This window comes from Ranitomeya imitator, chromosome 10, assembly GCF_032444005.1.
Source record: "Ranitomeya imitator isolate aRanImi1 chromosome 10, aRanImi1.pri, whole genome shotgun sequence".
NCBI lineage: Eukaryota > Metazoa > Chordata > Amphibia > Anura > Dendrobatidae > Ranitomeya > Ranitomeya imitator.
Genome location: NC_091291.1, coordinates 4,627,481 through 4,647,526, shown reverse-complemented (window position 1 = coordinate 4,647,526; position 20,046 = coordinate 4,627,481). Strand labels below are relative to the sequence as shown.

Sequence of the window (20,046 nt, the reverse complement as noted above, 5' to 3'; positions counted from 1 at the left end):
GAGGCGGTGTAGAGGGGGTGAGGCGGTGTAGAGGGGGTGAGGCGGTACAGAGGGGGTGAGGCGGTGTAGAGGGGGTGAGGCGGTGTAGAGGGGGTGAGGCGGTGTAGAGGGGTGAGGCGGTGTAGAGGGGGTGAGGCGGTGTAGAGGGGGTGAGGCGGTGTAGAGGCGGTGTAGAGGGGGTGAGGCGGTGTAGAGGGGGTGAGGCGGTGTAGAGGGGGTGAGGCGGTGTAGAGGCGGTGAGGCGGTGTAGAGGCGGTGTAGAGGGGGTGAGGCGGTGTAGAGGGGGTGAGGCGGTGTAGAGGCGGTGTAGAGGGGGTGAGGCGGTACAGAGGGGGTGAGGCGGTGTAGAGGGGGTGAGGCGGTACAGAGGGGGTGAGGCGGTACAGAGGGGGTGAGGCGGTGTAGAGGGGGTGAGGCGGTACAGAGGGGGTGAGGCGGTGTAGAGGGGGTGAGGCGGTGTAGAGGGGGTGAGGCGGTGTAGAGGGGTGAGGCGGTGTAGAGGGGGTGAGGCGGTGTAGAGGCGGTGTAGAGGGGGTGAGGCGGTGTAGAGGGGGTGAGGCGGTGTAGAGGCGGTGTAGAGGGGGTGAGGCGGTACAGAGGGGGTGAGGCGGTGTAGAGGGGGTGAGGCGGTGTAGAGGGGGTGAGGCGGTGTAGAGGGGTGAGGCGGTGTAGAGGGGGTGAGGCGGTGTAGAGGCGGTGTAGAGGGGGTGAGGCGGTGTAGAGGGGATGAGGCGGTGTAGAGGCGGTGAGGCGGTGTAGAGGCGGTGAGGCGGTGTAGAGGGGGTGAGGCGGTGTAGAGGCGGTGTAGAGGGGGTGAGGCGGTACAGAGGGGGTGAGGCGGTACAGAGGGGGTGAGGCGGTGTAGAGGGGGTGAGGCGGTGTAGAGGCGGTGAGGCGGTGTAGAGGCGGTACAGAGGGGGTGAGGCGGTGTAGAGGGGGTGAGGCGGTGTAGAGGGGGTGAGGCGGTGTAGAGGGGGTGAGGCGGTGTAGAGGGGGTGAGGCGGTACAGAGGGGGTGAGGCGGTACAGAGGGGGTGAGACGGTGTAGAGGCGGTGTAGAGGGGGTGAGGCGGTGTCTACCCTGCTGCTCTGGTAGTTGCTGTGAGGGAATGTGAGGTTTAGGCGGGAAGATTCCGTCAGTGTCTGTGAGTGAGGCCGGGTCACGTGACCTCGCTCCTCCCGCCCTCAGGGATCAGGTGACCGCGCTCCTCCCGCCTGTAGGGGTCGCTGTGAGGTTCTGCCGCTGCTCCGCGTCGCAGTGCGCTCCTCCCGCCCCCAGTGGGCGCTATGGCAGTCAGGGCCGCTCTAGCCGAGCTCGTCTCGTTGCTCCCCCATGTGCCTGTGTTTGGTGTTGTGCCGGGCGATCGTGTCGTGACTGGAATTTCCGCAGTCGGGACAGACGGACTATCGGTGTGACGTGCGGCCGGTGCTGAGTCAGGTGAGCGCCGTCCCCTCGGTCCCCGGGGCTCTGTGTGGCTGGGGGGAGGGGACGTGGGGGCGGAACCACGTGGTGCCGGAGCGCAGACACACAGCCCATTGTTCACAGCAGTCACCGGCGGCTCCGGACAAAGGGCCGCGCTCTCCCCGGACCGACGACACCGCGAGCGCACGTGAGGGGCCTCACCGGGGACGGGACTGTGCTAGCGGGGGCAGTAATACCGGGGGCTGGCCGGGGTAATACCGGGGAGGGGCGGTAATACCGGGGGCTGGCCGGGGTAATACCGGGGAGGGGCGGTAATACCGGGGGCTGGCCGGGGTAATACCGGGGAGGGGCGGTAATACCGGGGGCTGGCCGGGGTAATACAGGGGAGGGGCGGTAATACCGGGGGCTGGCCGGGGTAATACCGGGGAGGGGCGGTAATACCGGGGAGGGGCGGTAATACCGGGGGCTGGCCGGGGTAACTACTGGGGGTAGTAAATCTTTGGGGTCCGGCCCCGGCTGAGCTGGTTATTTGGGGTCACCCTGTGGATTTCGGGGTCCCCTCACATCGGATGTCCCCGTTTTTCGATGGTCTTAATGCTCCTATAATGAGGGGTCTGGGGGGCGCAGCTCAGTATTGGGGGTCACAGAGGAGCAGTGCTGTGTAGTGGTGGGAAGAAGAGGTTATTATTGGGGGCGACATGGCTATATACAGTGAGGTCGGGGGTTCTCTGGCTGTATACGGTGAGGTCGGGGGTTCTCTGGCTGTATACGGTGAGGTCGGGGGTTCTCTGGCTGTATACGGTGAGGTCGGGGGTTCTCTGGCTGTATACAGTGAGGTCGGGGGTTCTCTGGCTGTATACGGTGAGGTCGGGGGTTCTCTGGCTGTATACGGTGAGGTCGGGGGATTCTCTGGCTGTATACAGTGAGGTCGGGGGATTCTCTGGCTGTATACAGTGAGGTCGGGGGATTCTCTGGCTGTATACAGTGAGGTCGGGGGTTCTCTGGCTGTATACAGTGAGGTCGGGGGATTCCTTGGAGCTCTCTGGTTGTATACAGGTCGGTGATTCCTTGGAGCTCTCTGGCTGTATACAGTGAGGTCGGGGGATTCCTTGGAGCTCTCTGGCTGTATACAGTGAGGTCGGGGGATTCCTTGGAGCTCTCTGGTTGTATACAGTGAGGTCGGGGGATTCCTTGGAGCTCTCTGGCTGTATACAGTGAGGTCGGGGGATTCCTTGGAGCTCTCTGGTTGTATACAGTGAGGTCGGGGGATTCTCTGGCTGTATACAGTGAGGTCGGTGATTCCTTGGAGCTCTCTGGCTGTATACAGTGAGGTCGGGGGATTCTCTGGCTGTATACAGTGAGGTCGGTGATTCCTTGGAGCTCTCTGGCTGTATACAGTGAGGTCGGTGGATTCCTTGGAGCTCTCTGGCTGTATACAGTGAGGTCGGTGGATTCCTTGGAGCTCTCTGGCTGTATACAGTGAGGTCGGTGGATTCCTTGGAGCTCTCTGGCTGTATACAGTGAGGTCGGGTGATTCCTTGGAGCTCTCTGGTTGTATACAGTGAGGTCGGTGATTCCTTGGAGCTCTCTGGCTGTATACAGTGAGGTCGGGTGATTCCTTGGAGCTCTCTGGCTGTATACAGTGAGGTCGGTGATTCCTTGGAGCTCTCTGGTTGTATACAGTGAGGTCGGGGGATTCCTTGGAGCTCTCTGGCAGTATACAGTGAGGTCGGTGATTCCTTGGAGCTCTCTGGCTGTATACAGTGAGGTCGGTGGATTCCTTGGAGCTCTCTGGCTGTATACAGTGAGGTCGGGTGATTCCTTGGAGCTCTCTGGCTGTATACAGTGAGGTCGGGTGATTCCTTAGAGCTCTCTGGCTGTATACAGTGAGGTCGGGTGATTCCTTGGAGCTCTCTGGCTGTATACAGTGAGGTCGGTGATTCCTTGGAGCTCTCTGGTTGTATACAGTGAGGTTGGTGATTCCTTGGAGCTCTCTGGCTGTATACAGTGAGGTCGGGTGATTCCTTGGAGCTCTCTGGTTGTATACAGTGAGGTCGGGGGATTCCTTGGAGCTCTCTGGTTGTATACAGTGAGGTCGGTGATTCCTTGGAGCTCTCTGGCTGTATACAGTGAGGTCGGTGGATTCCTTGGAGCTCTCTGGTTGTATACAGTGAGGTCGGTGATTCCTTGGAGCTCTCTGGCTGTATACAGTGAGGTCGGGGGATTCTCTGGCTGTATACAGTGAGGTCGGTGATTCCTTGGAGCTCTCTGGCTGTATACAGTGAGGTCGGTGATTCCTTGGAGCTCTCTGGCTGTATACAGTGAGGTCGGGGGATTCCTTGGAGCTCTCTGGTTGTATACAGTGAGGTCGGGTGATTCCTTGGAGCTCTCTGGCTGTATACAGTGAGGTCGGGTGATTCCTTGGAGCTCTCTGGCTGTATACAGTGAGGTCGGTGATTCCTTGGAGCTCTCTGGCTGTATCCAGTGAGGTCGGGTGATTCCTTGGAGCTCTCTGGCTGTATACAGTGATGTCGGGGGATTCCTTGGAGCCCTCTGGCTGTATACAGTGAGGTCGGTGATTCCTTGGAGCTCTCTGGCTGTATACAGTGAGGTCAGTGATTCCTTGGAGCTCTCTGGCTGTATACAGTGAGGTCGGTGATTCCTTGGAGCTCTCTGGCTGTATACAGTGAGGTCGGGTGATTCCTTGGAGCTCTCTGGCTGTATACAGTGAGGTCGGGTGATTCCTTGGAGCTCTCTGGCTGTATACAGTGAGGTCGGGTGATTCCTTGGAGCTCTCTGGCTGTATACAGTGAGGTCGGGGGATTCCTTGGAGCTCTCTGGCTGTATACAGTGAGGTCGGGGGATTCCTTGGAGCTCTCTGGCTGTATACAGTGAGGTCGGGGGAATCCTTGGAGCTCTCTGGCTGTATACAGTGAGGTCGGGGGATTCCTTGGAGCTCTCTGGCTGTATACAGTGAGGTCGGGGGATCTCTGGCTGTATACAGTGAGGTCGGGGGATTCTCTGGCTGTATACAGTGAGGTCGGGTGATTCTTTGGAGCTCTCTGGCTGTATACAGTGAGGTCGGGTGATTCCTTGGAGCTCTCTGGCTGTATACAGTGAGGTCGGGGGATTCCTTGGAGCTCTCTGGCTGTATACAGTGAGGTCGGGGGATTCCTTGGAGCTCTCTGGCTGTATACAGTGAGGTCGGGGGATTCCTTGGAGCTCTCTGGCTATATACAGTGATGTCGGGGGATTCCTTGGAGCTCTCTGGCTGTATACAGTGAGGTCGGTGATTCCTTGGAGCTCTCTGGCTGTATACAGTGAGGTCGGTGATTCCTTGGAGCTCTCTGGCTGTATACAGGGAGGTCGGGGGATTCTCTGGCTGTATACAGTGAGGCCGGGGGATTCTCTGGTTGTATACAGTGAGGTCGGGGGATTCCTTGGAGCTCTCTGGCTGTATACAGTGAGGTCGGGGGATTCCTTGGAGCTCTCTGGCTGTATACAGTGAGGTCGGTGATTCCTTGGAGCTCTCTGGTTGTATACAGTGAGGTCGGTGATTCCTTGGAGCTCTCTGGCTATATACAGTGAGGTCGGGTGATTCTTTGGAGCTCTCTGGCTATATACAGTGAGGTCGGGTGATTCCTTGGAGCTCTCTGGCTGTATACAGTGAGGTCGGTGATTCCTTGGAGCTCTCTGGCTGTATACAGTGAGGTCGGGGGATTCTCTGGCTGTATACAGTGAGGTCGGGGGATTCTCTGGCTGTATACAGTGAGGTCGGTGATTCCTTGGAGCTCTCTGGTTGTATACAGTGAGGTCGGTGATTCCTTGGAGCTCTCTGGCTGTATACAGTGAGGTCGGTGATTCCTTGGAGCTCTCTGGTTGTATACAGTGAGGTCGGTGATTCCTTGGAGCTCTCTGGCTATATACAGTGAGGTCGGGTGATTCCTTGGAGCTCTCTGGTTGTATACAGTGAGGTCGGTGATTCCTTGGAGCTCTCTGGCTATATACAGTGAGGTCGGGTGATTCCTTGGAGCTCTCTGGCTGTATACAGTGAGGTCGGGGGATTCCTTGGAGCTCTCTGGTTGTATACAGTGAGGTCAGGTGATTCCTTGGAGCTCTCTGGCTGTATACAGTGAGGTCGGGGGATTCCTTGGAGCTCTCTGGTTGTATACAGTGAGGTCAGGTGATTCCTTGGAGCTCTCTGGCTGTATACAGTGAGGTCGGGGGATTCCTTGGAGCTCTCTGGTTGTATACAGTGAGGTCAGGTGATTCCTTGGAGCTCTCTGGCTGTATACAGTGAGGTCGGGGGTTCTCTGGCTGTATACAGTGAGGTCGGGGGATTCCTTGGAGCTCTCTGGTTGTATACAGTGAGGTCGGGGGATTCCTTGGAGCTCTCTGGCTGTATACAGTGAGGTCGGTGATTCCTTGGAGTTCTCTGGCTGTATACAGTGATGTCGGGGGATTCCTTGGAGCCCTCTGGCTGTATACAGTGAGGTCGGTGATTCCTTGGAGCTCTCTGGCTGTATACAGTGAGGTCGGTGATTCCTTGGAGCTCTCTGGCTGTATACAGTGAGGTCGGGGGATTCTCTGGCTGTATACAGTGAGGTCGGTGATTCCTTGGAGCTCTCTGGCTGTATACAGTGAGGTCGGGGGATTCTCTGGCTGTATACAGTGAGGTCGGTGATTCCTTGGAGCTCTCTGGTTGTACACAGTGAGGTCGGTGATTCCTTGGAGCTCTCTGGCTATATACAGTGAGGTCGAGTGATTCCTTGGAGCTCTCTGGTTGTATACAGTGAGGTCGGGGGATTCTCTGGCTGTATACAGTGAGGTCGGGTGATTCCTTGGAGCTCTCTGGCTGTATACAGTGAGGTCGGGTGATTACTTGGAGCTCTCTGGCTGTATACAGTGAGGTCGGGTGATTCCTTGGAGCTCTCTAGCTGTATACAGTGAGGTCGGGGGATTCTCTGGCTGTATGCAGTGAGGTCGGTGATTCCTTGGAGCTCTCTGGTTGTATACAGTGAGGTCGGGGGTTCTCTGGCTGTATACAGTGAGGTCGGGGGATTCTCTGGCTGTATACAGTGAGGTCGGTGATTCCTTGGAGCTCTCTGGCTATATACAGTGAGGTCGGGTGATTCCTTGGAGCTCTCTGGTTGTATACAGTGAGGTCGGGGGATTCCTTGGAGCTCTCTGGCTGTATACAGTGAGGTCGACGATTCCTTGGAGCTCTCTGGCTGTATACAGTGAGGTCGGGTGATTCCTTGGAGCTCTCTGGTTGTATACAGTGAGGTCGGTGATTCCTTGGAGCTCTCTGGCTGTATACAGTGAGGTTGGTGATTCCTTGGAGCTCTCTGGCTGTATACAGTGAGGTCGGGGGATTCTCTGGCTGTATACAGTGAGGTCGGGTGATTCCTTGGAGCTCTCTGGTTGTATACAGTGAGGTCGGTGATTCCTTGGAGCTCTCTGGCTGTATACAGTGAGGTCGGGGGAATCCTTGGAGCTCTCTGGCTGTATACAGTGAGGTCGGGGGATTCCTTGGAGCTCTCTGGCTGTATACAGTGAGGTCGGGGGATCTCTGGCTGTATACAGTGAGGTCGGGGGATTATCTGGCTGTATACAGTGAGGTCGGGTGATTCCTTGGAGCTCTCTGGCTGTATACAGTGAGGTCGGGTGATTCCTTGGAGCTCTCTGGCTGTATACAGTGAGGTCGGGGGATTCCTTGGAGCTCTCTGGCTGTATACAGTGATGTCGGGGGATTCCTTGGAGCTCTCTGGCTGTATACAGTGAGGTCGGTGATTCCTTGGAGCTCTCTGGCTGTATACAGTGAGGTCGGTGATTCCTTGGAGCTCTCTGGCTGTATACAGTGAGGTCGGTGATTCCTTGGAGCTCTCTGGCTGTATACAGTGAGGTCGGGTGATTTTGGTGGCTTTCTGGTTGTATACGGCTAAGTTCGGTGATTTCTGTGGCGTGCTGGTTGTATACAGTGAGGTCGGGTGATTCCTTGGAGCTCTCTGGCTGTATACAGTGAGGTCGGGTGATTCCTTGGAGCTCTCTGGTTGTATACAGGTCGGTGATTCCTTGGAGCTCTCTGGCTGTATACAGTGAGGTCGGGTGATTCCTTGGAGCTCTCTGGCTGTATACAGTGAGGTCGGGTGATTCCTTGGAGCTCTCTGGCTGTATACAGTGAGGTCGGGGGATTCTCTGGCTGTATACAGTGAGGTCGGTGATTCCTTGGAGCTCTCTGGCTGTATACAGTGAGGTCGGTGATTCCTTGGAGCTCTCTGGTTGTATACAGTGAGGTCGGTGATTCCTTGGCGCTCTCTGGTTGTATACAGTGAGGTCGGTGATTCCTTGGAGCTCTCTGGTTGTATATAGTGAGGTCGGGGGATTCTCTGGCTGTATACAGTGAGGTCGGTGATTCCTTGGAGCTCTCTGGCTGTATACAGTGAGGTCGGTGATTCCTTGGAGCTCTCTGGCTGTATACAGTGAGGTCGGGGGATTCTCTGGCTGTATACAGTGAGGTCGGTGATTCCTTGGAGCTCTCTGGTTGTATACAGTGAGGTCGGGGGATTCCTTGGAGCTCTCTGGCTGTATACAGTGAGGTCGGGTGATTCCTTGGAGCTCTCTGGCTGTATACAGTGAGGTCGGGTGATTCCTTGGAGCTCTCTTGCTGTATACAGTGAGGTCGGGGGATTCTCTGGCTGTATACAGTGAGGTCGGGTGATTCCTTGGAGCTCTCTGGCTGTATACAGTGAGGTCGGGTGATTCCTTGGAGCTCTCTGGCTGTATACAGTGAGGTCGGGGGGATTCTCTGGCTGTATACAGTGAGGTCGGGTGATTCCTTGGAGCTCTCTGGCTGTATACAGTGAGGTCGGGGGATTCTCTGGCTGTATACAGTGAGGTCGGTGATTCCTTGGAGCTCTCTGGCTGTATACAGTGAGGTCGGGGGATTCTCTGGCTGTATACAGTGAGGTCGGGGTATTCCTTGGAGCTCTCTGGCTGTATACAGTGAGGTCGGTGATTCCTTGGAGCTCTCTGGCTGTATACAGTGAGGTCGGTGATTCCTTGGAGCTCTCTGGCTGTATACAGTGAGGTCGGGGGATTCCTTGGAGCTCTCTGGCTGTATACAGTGAGGTCGGGTGATTCCTTGGAGCTCTCTGGTTGTATACAGTGAGGTCGGGGTATTCCTTGGAGCTCTCTGGCTGTATACAGTGAGGTCGGGGGATTCCTTGGAGCTCTCTGGCTGTATACAGTGAGGTCGGGTGATTCCTTGGAGCTCTCTGGTTGTATATAGTGAGGTCGGGTGATTCCTTGGAGCTCTCTGGCTGTATACAGTGAGGTCGGTGATTCCTTGGAGCTCTCTGGCTGTATACAGTGAGGTCGGGGGATTCCTTGGAGCTCTCTGGCTGTATACAGTGAGGTCGGGTGATTGCTTGGAGCTCTCTGGCTGTATACAGTGAGGTCGGTGATTCCTTGGAGCTCTCTGGCTGTATACAGTGAGGTCGGTGATTCCTTGGAGCTCTCTGGTTGTATACAGTGAGGTCGGTGATTCCTTGGAGCTCTCTGGTTGTATACAGTGAGGTCGGTGATTCCTTGGAGCTCTCTGGCTGTATACAGTGAGGTCGGTGATTCCTTGGAGCTCTCTGGCTGTATACAGTGAGGTCGGTGATTCCTTGGAGCTCTCTGGCTGTATACAGTGAGGTCGGGGGATTCTCTGGCTGTATACAGTGAGGTCGGGGGATTCTCTGGCTGTATGCAGTGAGGTCGGGGGATTCCTTGGAGCTCTCTGGTTGTATACAGTGAGGTCAGGTGATTCCTTGGAGCTCTCTGGCTGTATACAGTGAGGTCGGGGGATTCTCTGGCTGTATACAGGGAGCTCGGGTGATTCCTTGGAGCTCTCTGGTTGTATACAGTGAGGTCGGGGGATTCTCTGGCTGTATACAATGAGGTCGGGTGATTCCTTGGAGCTCTCTGGCTGTATACAGTGAGGTCGGGGGATTATCTGGTTGTATACAGTGAGGTCGGGTGATTCCTTGGAGCTCTCTGGTTGTATACAGTGAGGTCAGGTGATTCCTTGGAGCTCTCTGGCTGTATACAGTGAGGTCGGGTGATTCCTTGGAGCTCTCTGGCTGTATACAGTGAGGTCGGGGGATTATCTGGTTGTATACAGTGAGGTCGGGTGATTCCTTGGAGCTCTCTGGTTGTATACAGTGAGGTCAGGTGATTCCTTGGAGCTCTCTGGCTGTATACAGTGAGGTCGGGGGATTATCTGGTTGTATACAGTGAGGTCGGGTGATTCCTTGGAGCTCTCTGGTTGTATACAGTGAGGTCGGTGATTCCTTGGAGCTCTCTGGTTGTATACAGTGAGGTCAGGTGATTCCTTGGAGCTCTCTGGCTGTATACAGTGAGGTCGGGGGATTATCTGGTTGTATACAGTGAGGTCAGGTGATTCCTTGGAGCTCTCTGGCTGTATACAGTGAGGTCAGGTGATTCCTTGGAGCTCTCTGGTTGTATACAGTGAGGTCGGGTGATTCCTTGGAGCTCTCTGGCTGTATACAGTGAGGTCGGGGGATTCCTTGGAGCTCTCTGGCTGTATACAGTGATGTCGGGGGATTCCTTGGAGCTCTCTGGCTGTATACAGTGAGGTCGACGATTCCTTGGAGCTCTCTGGCTGTATACAGTGAGGTCGGGGGATTATCTGGTTGTATACAGTGAGGTCAGGTGATTCCTTGGAGCTCTCTGGCTGTATACAGGGAGCTCGGGTGATTCCTTGGAGCTCTCTGGCTGTATACAGTGAGGTCGGGGGATTCTCTGGCTGTATACAGGGAGCTCGGGTGATTCCTTGGAGCTCTCTGGCTGTATACAGTGAGGTCGGTGATTCCTTGGAGCTCTCTGGTTGTATACAGTGAGGTCGGGTGATTCCTTGGAGCTCTCTGGCTGTATACAGTGAGGTCGGGGGATTCCTTGGAGCTCTCTGGCTGTATACAGTGAGGTCGGTGGATTCCTTGGAGCTCTCTGGCTGTATACAGTGAGGTCGGTGATTCCTTGGAGCTCTCTGGCTGTATACAGTGAGGTCGGGTGATTCCTTGGAGCTCTCTGGCTGTATACAGTGAGGTCGGGGGATTCCTTGGAGCTCTCTGGTTGTATACAGTGAGGTCGGGTGATTCCTTGGAGCTCTCTGGCTGTATACAGTGAGGTCGGTGATTCCTTGGAGCTCTCTGGCTGTATACAGTGAGGTCGGGTGATTCCTTGGAGCTCTCTGGCTGTATACAGTGAGGTCGGTGATTCCTTGGAGCTCTCTGGCTGTATACAGTGAGGTCGGGGGATTCTCTGGCTGTATACAGTGAGGTCGGGGGATTCCTTGGAGCTCTCTGGCTGTATACAGTGAGGTCGGGGGATTCCTTGGAGCTCTCTGGTTGTATACAGTGAGGTCGGGGGATTCCTTGGAGCTCTCTGGCTGTATACAGTGAGGTCGGGGGATTCTCTGGCTGTATACAGTGAGGTCGGTGATTCCTTGGAGCTCTCTGGCTGTATACAGTGAGGTCGGGGGATTCTCTGGCTGTATACAGTGAGGTCGGGTGATTCCTTGGAGCTCTCTGGCTGTATACAATGAGGTCGGGGGATTCCTTGGAGCTCTCTGGCTGTATACAGTGAGGTCGGGTGATTCCTTGGAGCTCTCTGGTTGTATACAGTGAGGTCAGGTGATTCCTTGGAGCTCTCTGGCTGTATACAGTGAGGTCGGGTGATTCCTTGGAGCTCTCTGGCTGTATACAGTGAGGTCAGGTGATTCCTTGGAGCTCTCTGGCTGTATACAGTGAGGTCGGGTGATTCCTTGGAGCTCTCTGGCTGTATACAGTGAGGTCGGTGATTCCTTGGAGCTCTCTGGCTGTATACAGTGAGGTCGGTGATTCCTTGGAGCTCTCTGGCTGTATACAGTGAGGTCGGTGATTCCTTGGAGCTCTCTGGCTGTATACAGTGAGGTCGGGGGATTCTCTGGCTGTATACAGTGAGGTCGGGGGATTCTCTGGCTGTATACAGGGAGCTCGGGTGATTCCTTGGAGCTCTCTGGTTGTATACAGTAAGGTCGGGGGTTCTCTGGCTGTATACAGTGAGGTCGGGGGATTCTCTGGCTGTATACAGTGAGGTCGGGGGATTCCTTGGAGCTCTCTGGCTGTATACAGTGAGGTCGGTGATTCCTTGGAGCTCTCTGGCTGTATACAGTGAGGTCGGTGATTCCTTGGAGCTCTCTGGCTGTATACAGTGAGGTCGGGGGATTCTCTGGCTGTATACAGGGAGCTCGGGTGATTCCTTGGAGCTCTCTGGTTGTATACAGTGAGGTCGGGGGTTCTCTGGCTGTATACAGTGAGGTCGGGGGATTCTCTGGCTGTATACAGGGAGCTCGGGTGATTCCTTGGAGCTCTCTGGTTGTATACAGTAAGGTCGGGGGTTCTCTGGCTGTATACAGTGAGGTCGGGGGATTCTCTGGCTGTATACAGGGAGCTCGGGTGATTCCTTGGAGCTCTCTGGTTGTATACAGTGAGGTCGTGGGTTCTCTGGCTGTATACAGTGAGGTCGGGGGATTCTCTGGCTGTATACAGGGAGCTCGGGTGATTCCTTGGAGTTCTCTGGTTGTATACAGTGAGGTCGGGGGATTCCTTGGAGCTCTCTGGCTGTATACAGTGAGGTCAGTGATTCCTTGGAGCTCTCTGGCTGTATACAGTGAGGTCGGGGGATTCCTTGGAGCTCTCTGGCTGTATACAGGGAGCTCGGGTGATTCCTTGGAGTTCTCTGGTTGTATACAGTGAGGTCGGTGATTCCTTGGAGTTCTCTGGCTGTATACAGTGAGGTCGGGTGATTGCTTGGAGCTCTCTGGTTGTATACAGTGAGGTCGGGGGATTCCTTGGAGCTCTCTGGCTGTATACAGTGAGGTCGGGTGATTGCTTGGAGCTCTCTGGTTGTATACAGTGAGGTCGGGGGATTCCTTGGAGCTCTCTGGCTGTATACAGTGAGGTCGGGGGATTCTCTGGCTGTATACAGGGAGCTCGGGTGATTCCTTGGAGCTCTCTGGCTGTATACAGTGAGGTCGGTGATTCCTTGGAGCTCTCTGGCTGTATACAGTGAGGTCGGGTAATTTTTGTGGCTTTCTAGTTGTATACGGGTAAGTTCGGTGATTTTTGTGGCTTTCTGGTTGTATACGGCTAAGTTCGGTGATTTTGGTGGCGTGGTGGTTGTATACGGCTAAGTTCGGTGATTTTTGTGGCTTTCTGGTTGTATACGGCTAAGTTCGGTGATTTTGGTGGCGTGCTGGTTGTATACGGCTAAGTTTGTTGATTTTTGTGGCTTTCTGGTTGTATACGGCTAAGTTCGGTGATTTTGGTGGCGTGCTGGTTGTATACGGCTAAGTTTGTTGATTTTTGTGGCTTTCTAGTTGTATACGGCTAAGTTCGGTGATTTTGGTGGCGTGCTGGTTGTATACGGCTAAGTTCGGTGATTTTTGTGGCTTTCTAGTTGTATACGGCTAAGTTCGGTGATTTTGGTGGCGTGCTGGTTGTATACGGCTAAGTTCGGTGATTTTTGTGGCTTTCTAGTTGTATACGGCTAAGTTCGGTGATTTTGGTGGCGTGCTGGTTGTATTCGGGTAAGTTCGTTGATTTTGGTGGCTTTCTGGTTGTACGGCGAGTTCAGGTGATTCTTTGGAGTGTGCTGATTGCGTATGACAAGGTCTGATGTATTTTGTGGTGTGCTGGTTGTCTACGTCGAGGTTGGGTGGTCTTTGGGGCGTGCTGGTTGTCTACGTTGAGGTTGGGTGGTTTTTGGGGCGTGCTGGTTGTCTACGTCGAGGTTGGGTGGTTTTTGGGGCTCTCTGTTGTGTACAGTGGAGTTTTCTGGATTTCTCACCCTATGTCTCTTGCTCCCTACAGTGAACCCCTCGTTCATCATGCCAAGGAAGAAGGTGACCGATGGAGCCGGACCTGGGAATGGTGCTGCCCGTCCCGGGGGCAGGAAGAAGCCGGCAGGCAGGAAGAGAGACCGGGACGAGTTCAGCAGCGATGACGACGACCTGGACGGAAGCCCGGGCTCTGATGGATTCCAGGGGCCGAACAGCAAACGCGGAGCCGGTGGAAAGGGCGGCAGCAAATCTCCTGCAACAGCGGCCGTCGTAGTCAACGAGCCCGAGCACACCAAGGAGAAGATCGTAAGGATTAATGTTACGGGGGCGTCTTCATCTGACGGGGGCTCGGTTGGGGGAACCTGAGTCATGTGTTTTGTCTGCGCTATTACGGCCTCTGAGTAGTTATAATCCTCAGTAATGGACGGATTAGGTCCAGTTTTGTGCCTTGCTGGAGATTGCCCTCTGCCGCCCCAGTGCTGATGATGGACCACAGTGGGCCGTCCTGTCTGTGGTGGTCCCGCGGCGGCCGGTTGTCCTCTCCTTTCCTCCTGGAGGCGTCACAGTCAGATGTGTTCTGATTTCTATTTTTTTTTCCTCCAGAAACTTGAAGGCTCTAAAGCAAATGGTCAATTACTGATTTTTGGAGCCACCAACTGGGATTTGATTGGACGGAAAGAAGTGCCTAAACTGCAAGGTGAGCCAGTCAGCCCCCAGATCACCGATGCAGGGAGGGCAGACGCAGGGGTCTTGGCAGCCTCCACCAGGAGGGGGCGCTTCCATTCGTCTTACATACAGGTGTTTTGTGTCCTTTAGCTGCTTATCGGAACTTGGGCCAGAACCTGTGGGGACCTCACCGATACGGCTGCCTGACGGGCGTGCAGGTCCGGACTGTGGCCTCTGGGCCCTGCTCTGCTCACAGTATACTCATCACCACAGAGGGGAAGATATGGAGCTGGGGTGAGTACCACGGTCACACTGCACCTGGGGTCCGTCTCCTGCCCGCCCGGTCCAGTAACATGAAGGGGGGGATGGCGCACACCTGACACAGAAGATGTCTACGGCCACGTGTACATCACTCCATCTGGTTGGCTCTTATATTTACCCACACAATCATGTAGAATAGCGCCATATTTGGTGCAGGTGCGGAGCATGGCTTATGGCGGTCCCTGACTTCTTGTGCATCCTCTGCCCCCTCAGTTCCTGCACACCAGCCACTTCTGGGAGGAAAAGGGGGCTGCCTCTACATAAAGACCCTTTTACCCCCTTCTAAGACATCACAGGTCTCTGTTTGGCTTCCTTTCTGTGTGAGGCCCCCACCAATAAAGGCGTGCTCAGAGCAGCACACAGACCCGAAGACTTAGTATTTAGCCCATACTCCGCTGTGTGCGTCCTCATGCTGGAGCCGAGCAGTTTCTGAACAGTTATTTAGGCAGTCGGTTTAGGGGGTCTCAGACCCCCGAGTCCCACAGTGTACTCTTAGGAACATGCTGGTAACTGAAAGGAAGCAGGGTCCAGAACGATGGGGTTGTGACGCGAGCAGAGTTGCCTGATGAACGCTGATCTGGATATGTCCTGCTTCTATATAGTATTGTTTCATCGCAGGGCGAAACGAGAAGGGTCAGCTGGGGCACGGAGACATCAAGAGGGTGGACGCCCCCAAACCCATCGAGAGCGTGAAGGATGAAGTGTTTGTGTACGCCTCCTGTGGCAGGAATCACACGCTGGCGCTCACAGGTACGTGACACGGGATCGGCAGGTTGGAAGGGTGACTGCACAGAATGCGGGGTGTGCACATGTAATCGGCATATCGTGCTCTCTGCAGAGAACGGATCTGTCTATGCGTTCGGAGAAAACAAGATGGGTCAGCTCGGCCTGGGTAATAAGACGGACGCCGTGTCGAGCCCGGCTCAGGTGAGTCCCCGGCTCCAGGTGACTCCCGTCTGCCTGTGGCGTGGTGTAACGCTCGGTGCGTGCTTCCTTCCCAGATCCTGTATAACGGGCAGCCAATCACCAAGGTGGCGTGCGGAGCGGAGTTCAGCATGATCATGGACTGCAAAGGGAACCTGTATTCTTTTGGAAGCCCCGAGTACGGACAGCTGGGTAAGTCGCCGGTATTGAGCTGCTCCCCTCATCGTCCGCTCCTAGTGGGGTCATATCTGACAATGGAAATCTTCTCCATTTATCCCCAAACAGGCCACAACTCAGACGGCAAGTACATAGCACGGGCGCATCGGATCGAGTACGACTGCGAGCTGATCCCGCGCCGGATCGCCATTTTTATTGAAAAGACGAAGGACGGACAGGTTCTTCCGGTGACCAATGTGGTTGTGAGAGACATCGCCTGCGGCATCAACCACACGGTGAGACGCCAGCTGTGAATTGTGCTCTGCCCCGAGCCGCAGCAGAGGGACCTGCGCTATTAACCCTCAAGCAGTGTGAAGTTTTGTACGTTTTATTTTGGGCTCCTCGACATTATTTTGCATTTACAGCTGGTGCTGGACTCTCAGAAACGTGTTTTCACCTGGGGGTTCGGCGGGTACGGGCGGCTGGGGCACACTGAGCAAAAAGACGAGATGGTCCCGCGACTCGTGAAACTGTTTGATTTCCCCGGACGCGGAGCCTCCCAGATCTACGCCGGATCCACCTCCTCTTTTGCCGTCAGCGAGATGGGTGAGTGCCGCACGGAGGTGCAGGAGGGACGGGACGCTTACCTGCGGTTTCTGACCAGAATGTGATTTCTAGGTGGTCTGTTCTTCTGGGGAGCAACAAACACATCCCGGGATTCCACCATGTACCCCAAAAGTGTTCAGGATCTATGCGGCTGGAAAGTTCGGAGTTTGGCCTGTGGGTGAGTTCCCGAGTGGTCGCTGAGATCCATGGAGGGGGCTCCGCCGCGATGTAACACAGTTCACCTCCAGTCATAATGATCCCAAAACTACTAGTCCCAGTATGCCCCATTGACCGTCGTCATCCGCTGCAGAGATATGTGGTGATCAAAGCTATGACCGGCCAGTGTAACGAGACGTCGCTATATGGCGGCCGCCCTCCGTACGCTGCTCATTATATAGTCATCTGACCTGTGGACTAATTCTGCTCTCGTCTTTGTTTCTGTAGCAAAAGCAGTGTTATTGTGGCAGCCGAGGAGAGCACCATAAGCTGGGGACCCTCGCCCACCTTTGGGGAGCTGGTGAGTCCGTCGTCCTCGTGCCATTAACTGTAAATTCACATATTATCTTATCCTCCAGAGCTGCGGTCACTATTCTGCTGTTATATCACATCTTATCCTCCAGTGCTGCACTCACTATTCTGCTGTTATATTGTCTTATCCTCCAGTCACCTCCAGAGCTGCACTCACTATTCTGCTGTTATATCACATATTATCCTCAGAGCTGCACTCACTATTCTGCTGTTACATCGTGTCTTATGCTCCATTCACCTCCAGAGCTGCAGTCACTATTCTGCTGTTACATTGTCTTATCATCCAGTCACCTCCAGAGCTGCAGTCACTATGTTGCGGTTGCATGGTCTTACACTTGTTATTCCCTGTGCAGTCAGATGCTGACCACCTTGATCTGTGCTGCCCTCTGCCTGGTGCAGACAAGGATAGCACCACACGCCGCCCTCTGTACTCACATCGGTCCTATAGGGGGCAGCAGTGAGACGACGTGGCTCTGTAGGTTGAGTGTATAGGACCTGACTTATCTCACATCTGGTGATGTGATCGGTTGTCTCCCCGGCACCTCGTATCATTGAGGTTTTCTTCTCTGCCCCCTTATTCAGCCTCCCAAACCGCTGCCACCATCAGGGCTGCGTCCTGGCCTCTTTCTAACGTCTGTTCTCTACAGGGTTATGGTGACAACAAGGCCAAGTCCTCGACCACCGCTCAGGAGGTGAAGACGCTTGACGGCATCTACTCTGAGCAGGTAAGTCAGTCTCGCCCAGTGCTGCTGTGACCCCAAATTTGGGGTGCGCCCATTTTCCTTTCATAATCTTACCCATCTGAATGTTGGCCACTTATTTTCCCCTGATGCCGCCTGCTTGTTTTCTGTCCCCTCTCTTAATGCTTCTGTTTCGTTTTTGGCTGACACCGCTTGCCTGTTTCCTCTCCCTGCCCTTGACACCACCTCATTTCACTAACTCCTGCGTGTTTCTTCTTACTTGATGCCACCTGCCCGTTTTTTTTTTTTTGTTTTGTTTTTATGTTTTTTTTTCTCTCCCCTCTCTTGTTGCCACTTTCCTTTCTCCCTTCCACTGACGCCGCCTGCCTGTTTCCTCTCCGTTCCCCTGACGCCGCCTGCCTGTTTCCTCTCCGTTCCCCTGACGCCACCTGCCTGTTTCCTCTCTGTTCCCCTGACGCCGCCTGCCTGTTTCCTCTCCGTTCCCCTGATGCCGCCTGCCTGTTTCCTCCCCCTTCCCCTGACGCCGCCTGCCTGTTTCCTCTCCGTTCCCCTGACGCCGCCTGCCTGTTTCCTCCCCCTTCCCCTGACGCCGCCTGCCTGTTTCCTCCCCCTTCCCCTGACGCCTCCTGCCTGTTTCCTCCCCCTTCCCCTGACGCCGCCTGCCTGTTTCCTTCCCCTGACGCCACCTGCCTGTTTCCTCTCCGTTCCCCTGATGCCACCTGCCTGTCCGCACTCCCTTCCCCTGACGCCGCCTGCCCGTTTCCGCACTCCCTTCCCGACGCCGCCTGCCCGTGTCCGCACTCCCTTCCCCTGACGCCGCCTGCCCGTGTCCGCACTCCCTTCCCCTGACGCCGCCTGCCCGTGTCCGCACTCCCTTCCCCTGACGCCGCCTGCCCGTGTCCGCACTCCCTTCCCCTGACGCCGCCTGCCCGTGTCCGCACTCCCTTCCCCTGACGCCGCCTGCCCGTGTCCGCACTCCCTTCCCCTGACGCCGCCTGCCCGTGTCCGCACTCCCTTCCCCTGACGCCGCCTGCCCGTGTCCGCACTCCCTTCCCCTGACGCCGCCTGCCCGTGTCCGCACTCCCTTCCCCTGACGCCGCCTGCCCGTGTCCGCACTCCCTTCCCCTGACGCCGCCTGCCCGTGTCCGCACTCCCTGCCCGTGTCCGCACTCCCTCCCCCTGACGCCGCCTGCCCGTGTCCGCACTCCCTTCCCCTGACGCTGCCTGCCTGTCTGCACTCCCTCCCCCTGATGCCGCCTGCCTGTTTCCTCTCCCTTCCCCTGACGCCGCCTGCCCTTGTCCGCACTCCCTTCCCCTGACGCTGCCTGCCTGTCTGCACTCCCTCCCCCTGATGCTGCCTGCCTGTTTCCTCTCCCTCCCCCTGACGCCGCCTGCCTGTTTCCTCTCCCTTCTCTTAATGCTGCTGTTTTGTTTTTGGCTGACGCCGCCTGCCCGTGTCCGCACTCCCTTCCCCTGACGCCGCCTGCCCGTGTCCGCACTCCCTTTCCCTGACGCCACCTGCCTGTTTCCTCTCCCTATAGGTGGCCATGGGCTACTCTCACACCTTGATTGTGGCGCGGGATGAAACGGAGCAAGACAAGGAAAAGTTGAAGAAGCTCCCGGAGTACAACCCTCGCACTCTGTGAAACTTTACGGCCCCTTCCTGATTTGGGAGGAGACAGACCAACCACTCCTCTCGTCCTCCCCTAGTGACCCCTGCGGTGCCCTCCGCTGTGGCAGGCGGTGCCAGCACTGACAGGGGTGAGGCAGCTGAACCCAACCCCAGGGGACCGGAAACCATTCACAAACATTCCTCCACTTTTTCCAGGAAAAAAACAAACAAACCCAAAAGACTATCTGCTGTTTCAATGGCGGCCATGTTTCTTGGACAATGCGAGGGCCAGAAGTCCAGGCCCGGACTGTCCCTTCCTTACTCTGCCATATGCTGCTTCCTCAGTCTCGCCCTCTACCCTTCCTCCGCTTCACCCTCCGGCGCCGGCCTGCGCTCCGGACTCCTCGCGAGTTTCCGATGATCGGTGCCTTGTGATGATACGAGTGTTCCTGGCAGCGTGAGCGGCTCTGATCCAGCAGCGCTGCACTATTGGTGCCTTCACTTACACGTGCGTGTGGTTGGCGCGCGGTGCGGCCCGCGCTCCACCAGCCTTGTTACAGAGAAAGCTCATTGTTATTTTAGATTTTTTTGTTAGATATAAAGTATAAAATGGGGGGGAAACGTTCCGTAAAGTATAGAAAGAGTTAATGTCTCCTCCCCGTCGGCCGCCGCTTTGTATAAAAGTTTAGGGGTTCCCGCACATGGCAATAAAGCAGCGTGTGTTCTCCCCGCGTCCGAACAGTTGCGGTCATTCCACGAGCAGCGGACGGTGGTAGCGAGTTCTGCCCGCGGCTTATGATCCACCTCCGGCGCTGTCGGAACGTTACCTGTACAGTTTTGTCTTTGATTTGACCCCTCCCTGTGACTGCGACGCTCGCGGGCTCCATGTCGTATCTTTCGTGTTTTTTTTTTGCGTTTTATATTTCTCAAGGTCATTGTTTAATAAAAAAAAATATAAAATAAGTCTTTGTGTAAGAGTCTGAACTGAAAAGAACCAAAAAGAAAACCACTCACTGATCCAGCACAGAGACCCCCGGCGGCCCCCGCAGCTGCGCTCCTGCACTTGTGAGGGGTCCGGGAGGAGCGAGAGCTGGGTATTGTACAGCTGGAGTGTGTAATACTCATTGTGTCCACAAGATGGCGCACTGACCCCAAGTTCTTACTCTGCAGCAGATCTGGGTCCAGCAGCTTCATGTTATGGGAGGAAAGGGTTAAGTTAGGTC

The 20,046-nt window shown here is 55.5% G+C and overlaps 1 protein-coding gene across 3 annotated transcripts; it reads left to right on the top strand.

Moving 5' to 3' along the window:
* The first annotated feature begins 1,251 nt into the window (after window positions 1–1,251).
* RCC2 (regulator of chromosome condensation 2) lies at window positions 1,252–19,786 on the top strand. Of its 3 annotated transcripts, none has more exons than XM_069741096.1 (13): window positions 1,252–1,437; window positions 13,341–13,615; window positions 13,913–14,006; window positions 14,126–14,269; window positions 14,915–15,046; window positions 15,135–15,223; window positions 15,298–15,412; window positions 15,506–15,672; window positions 15,802–15,982; window positions 16,055–16,160; window positions 16,427–16,499; window positions 17,158–17,235; window positions 18,753–19,786. In XM_069741096.1, exons 2-13 carry the CDS (start codon window positions 13,358–13,360, stop codon window positions 18,855–18,857), a joined length of 1,542 nt encoding a protein of 513 aa, XP_069597197.1. In that variant the 5' UTR covers window positions 1,252–1,437; window positions 13,341–13,357; the 3' UTR covers window positions 18,858–19,786. The 3 variants fall into 3 exon arrangements, with proteins under 3 accessions (XP_069597197.1, XP_069597196.1, XP_069597195.1); XM_069741095.1 differs by lacking the exon at window positions 1,252–1,437 and adding an exon at window positions 1,494–1,609; XM_069741094.1 differs by lacking the exon at window positions 1,252–1,437 and adding an exon at window positions 1,527–1,651.
* The last annotated feature ends 260 nt before the right edge of the window (window positions 19,787–20,046 follow it).

What these genes read in the sequence shown, in the direction of transcription:
- RCC2 (XM_069741094.1), top strand. An exon ending in GGGGAAGATATGGAGCTGGG is followed by an intron (nt 14,270 to 14,914) that starts GTGAGTACCACG and finishes GTTTCATCGCAG; the next exon opens with GGCGAAACGAGAAGGGTCAG. An exon ending in ACGGCATCTACTCTGAGCAG is followed by an intron (nt 17,236 to 18,752) that starts GTAAGTCAGTCT and finishes CTCTCCCTATAG; the next exon opens with GTGGCCATGGGCTACTCTCA.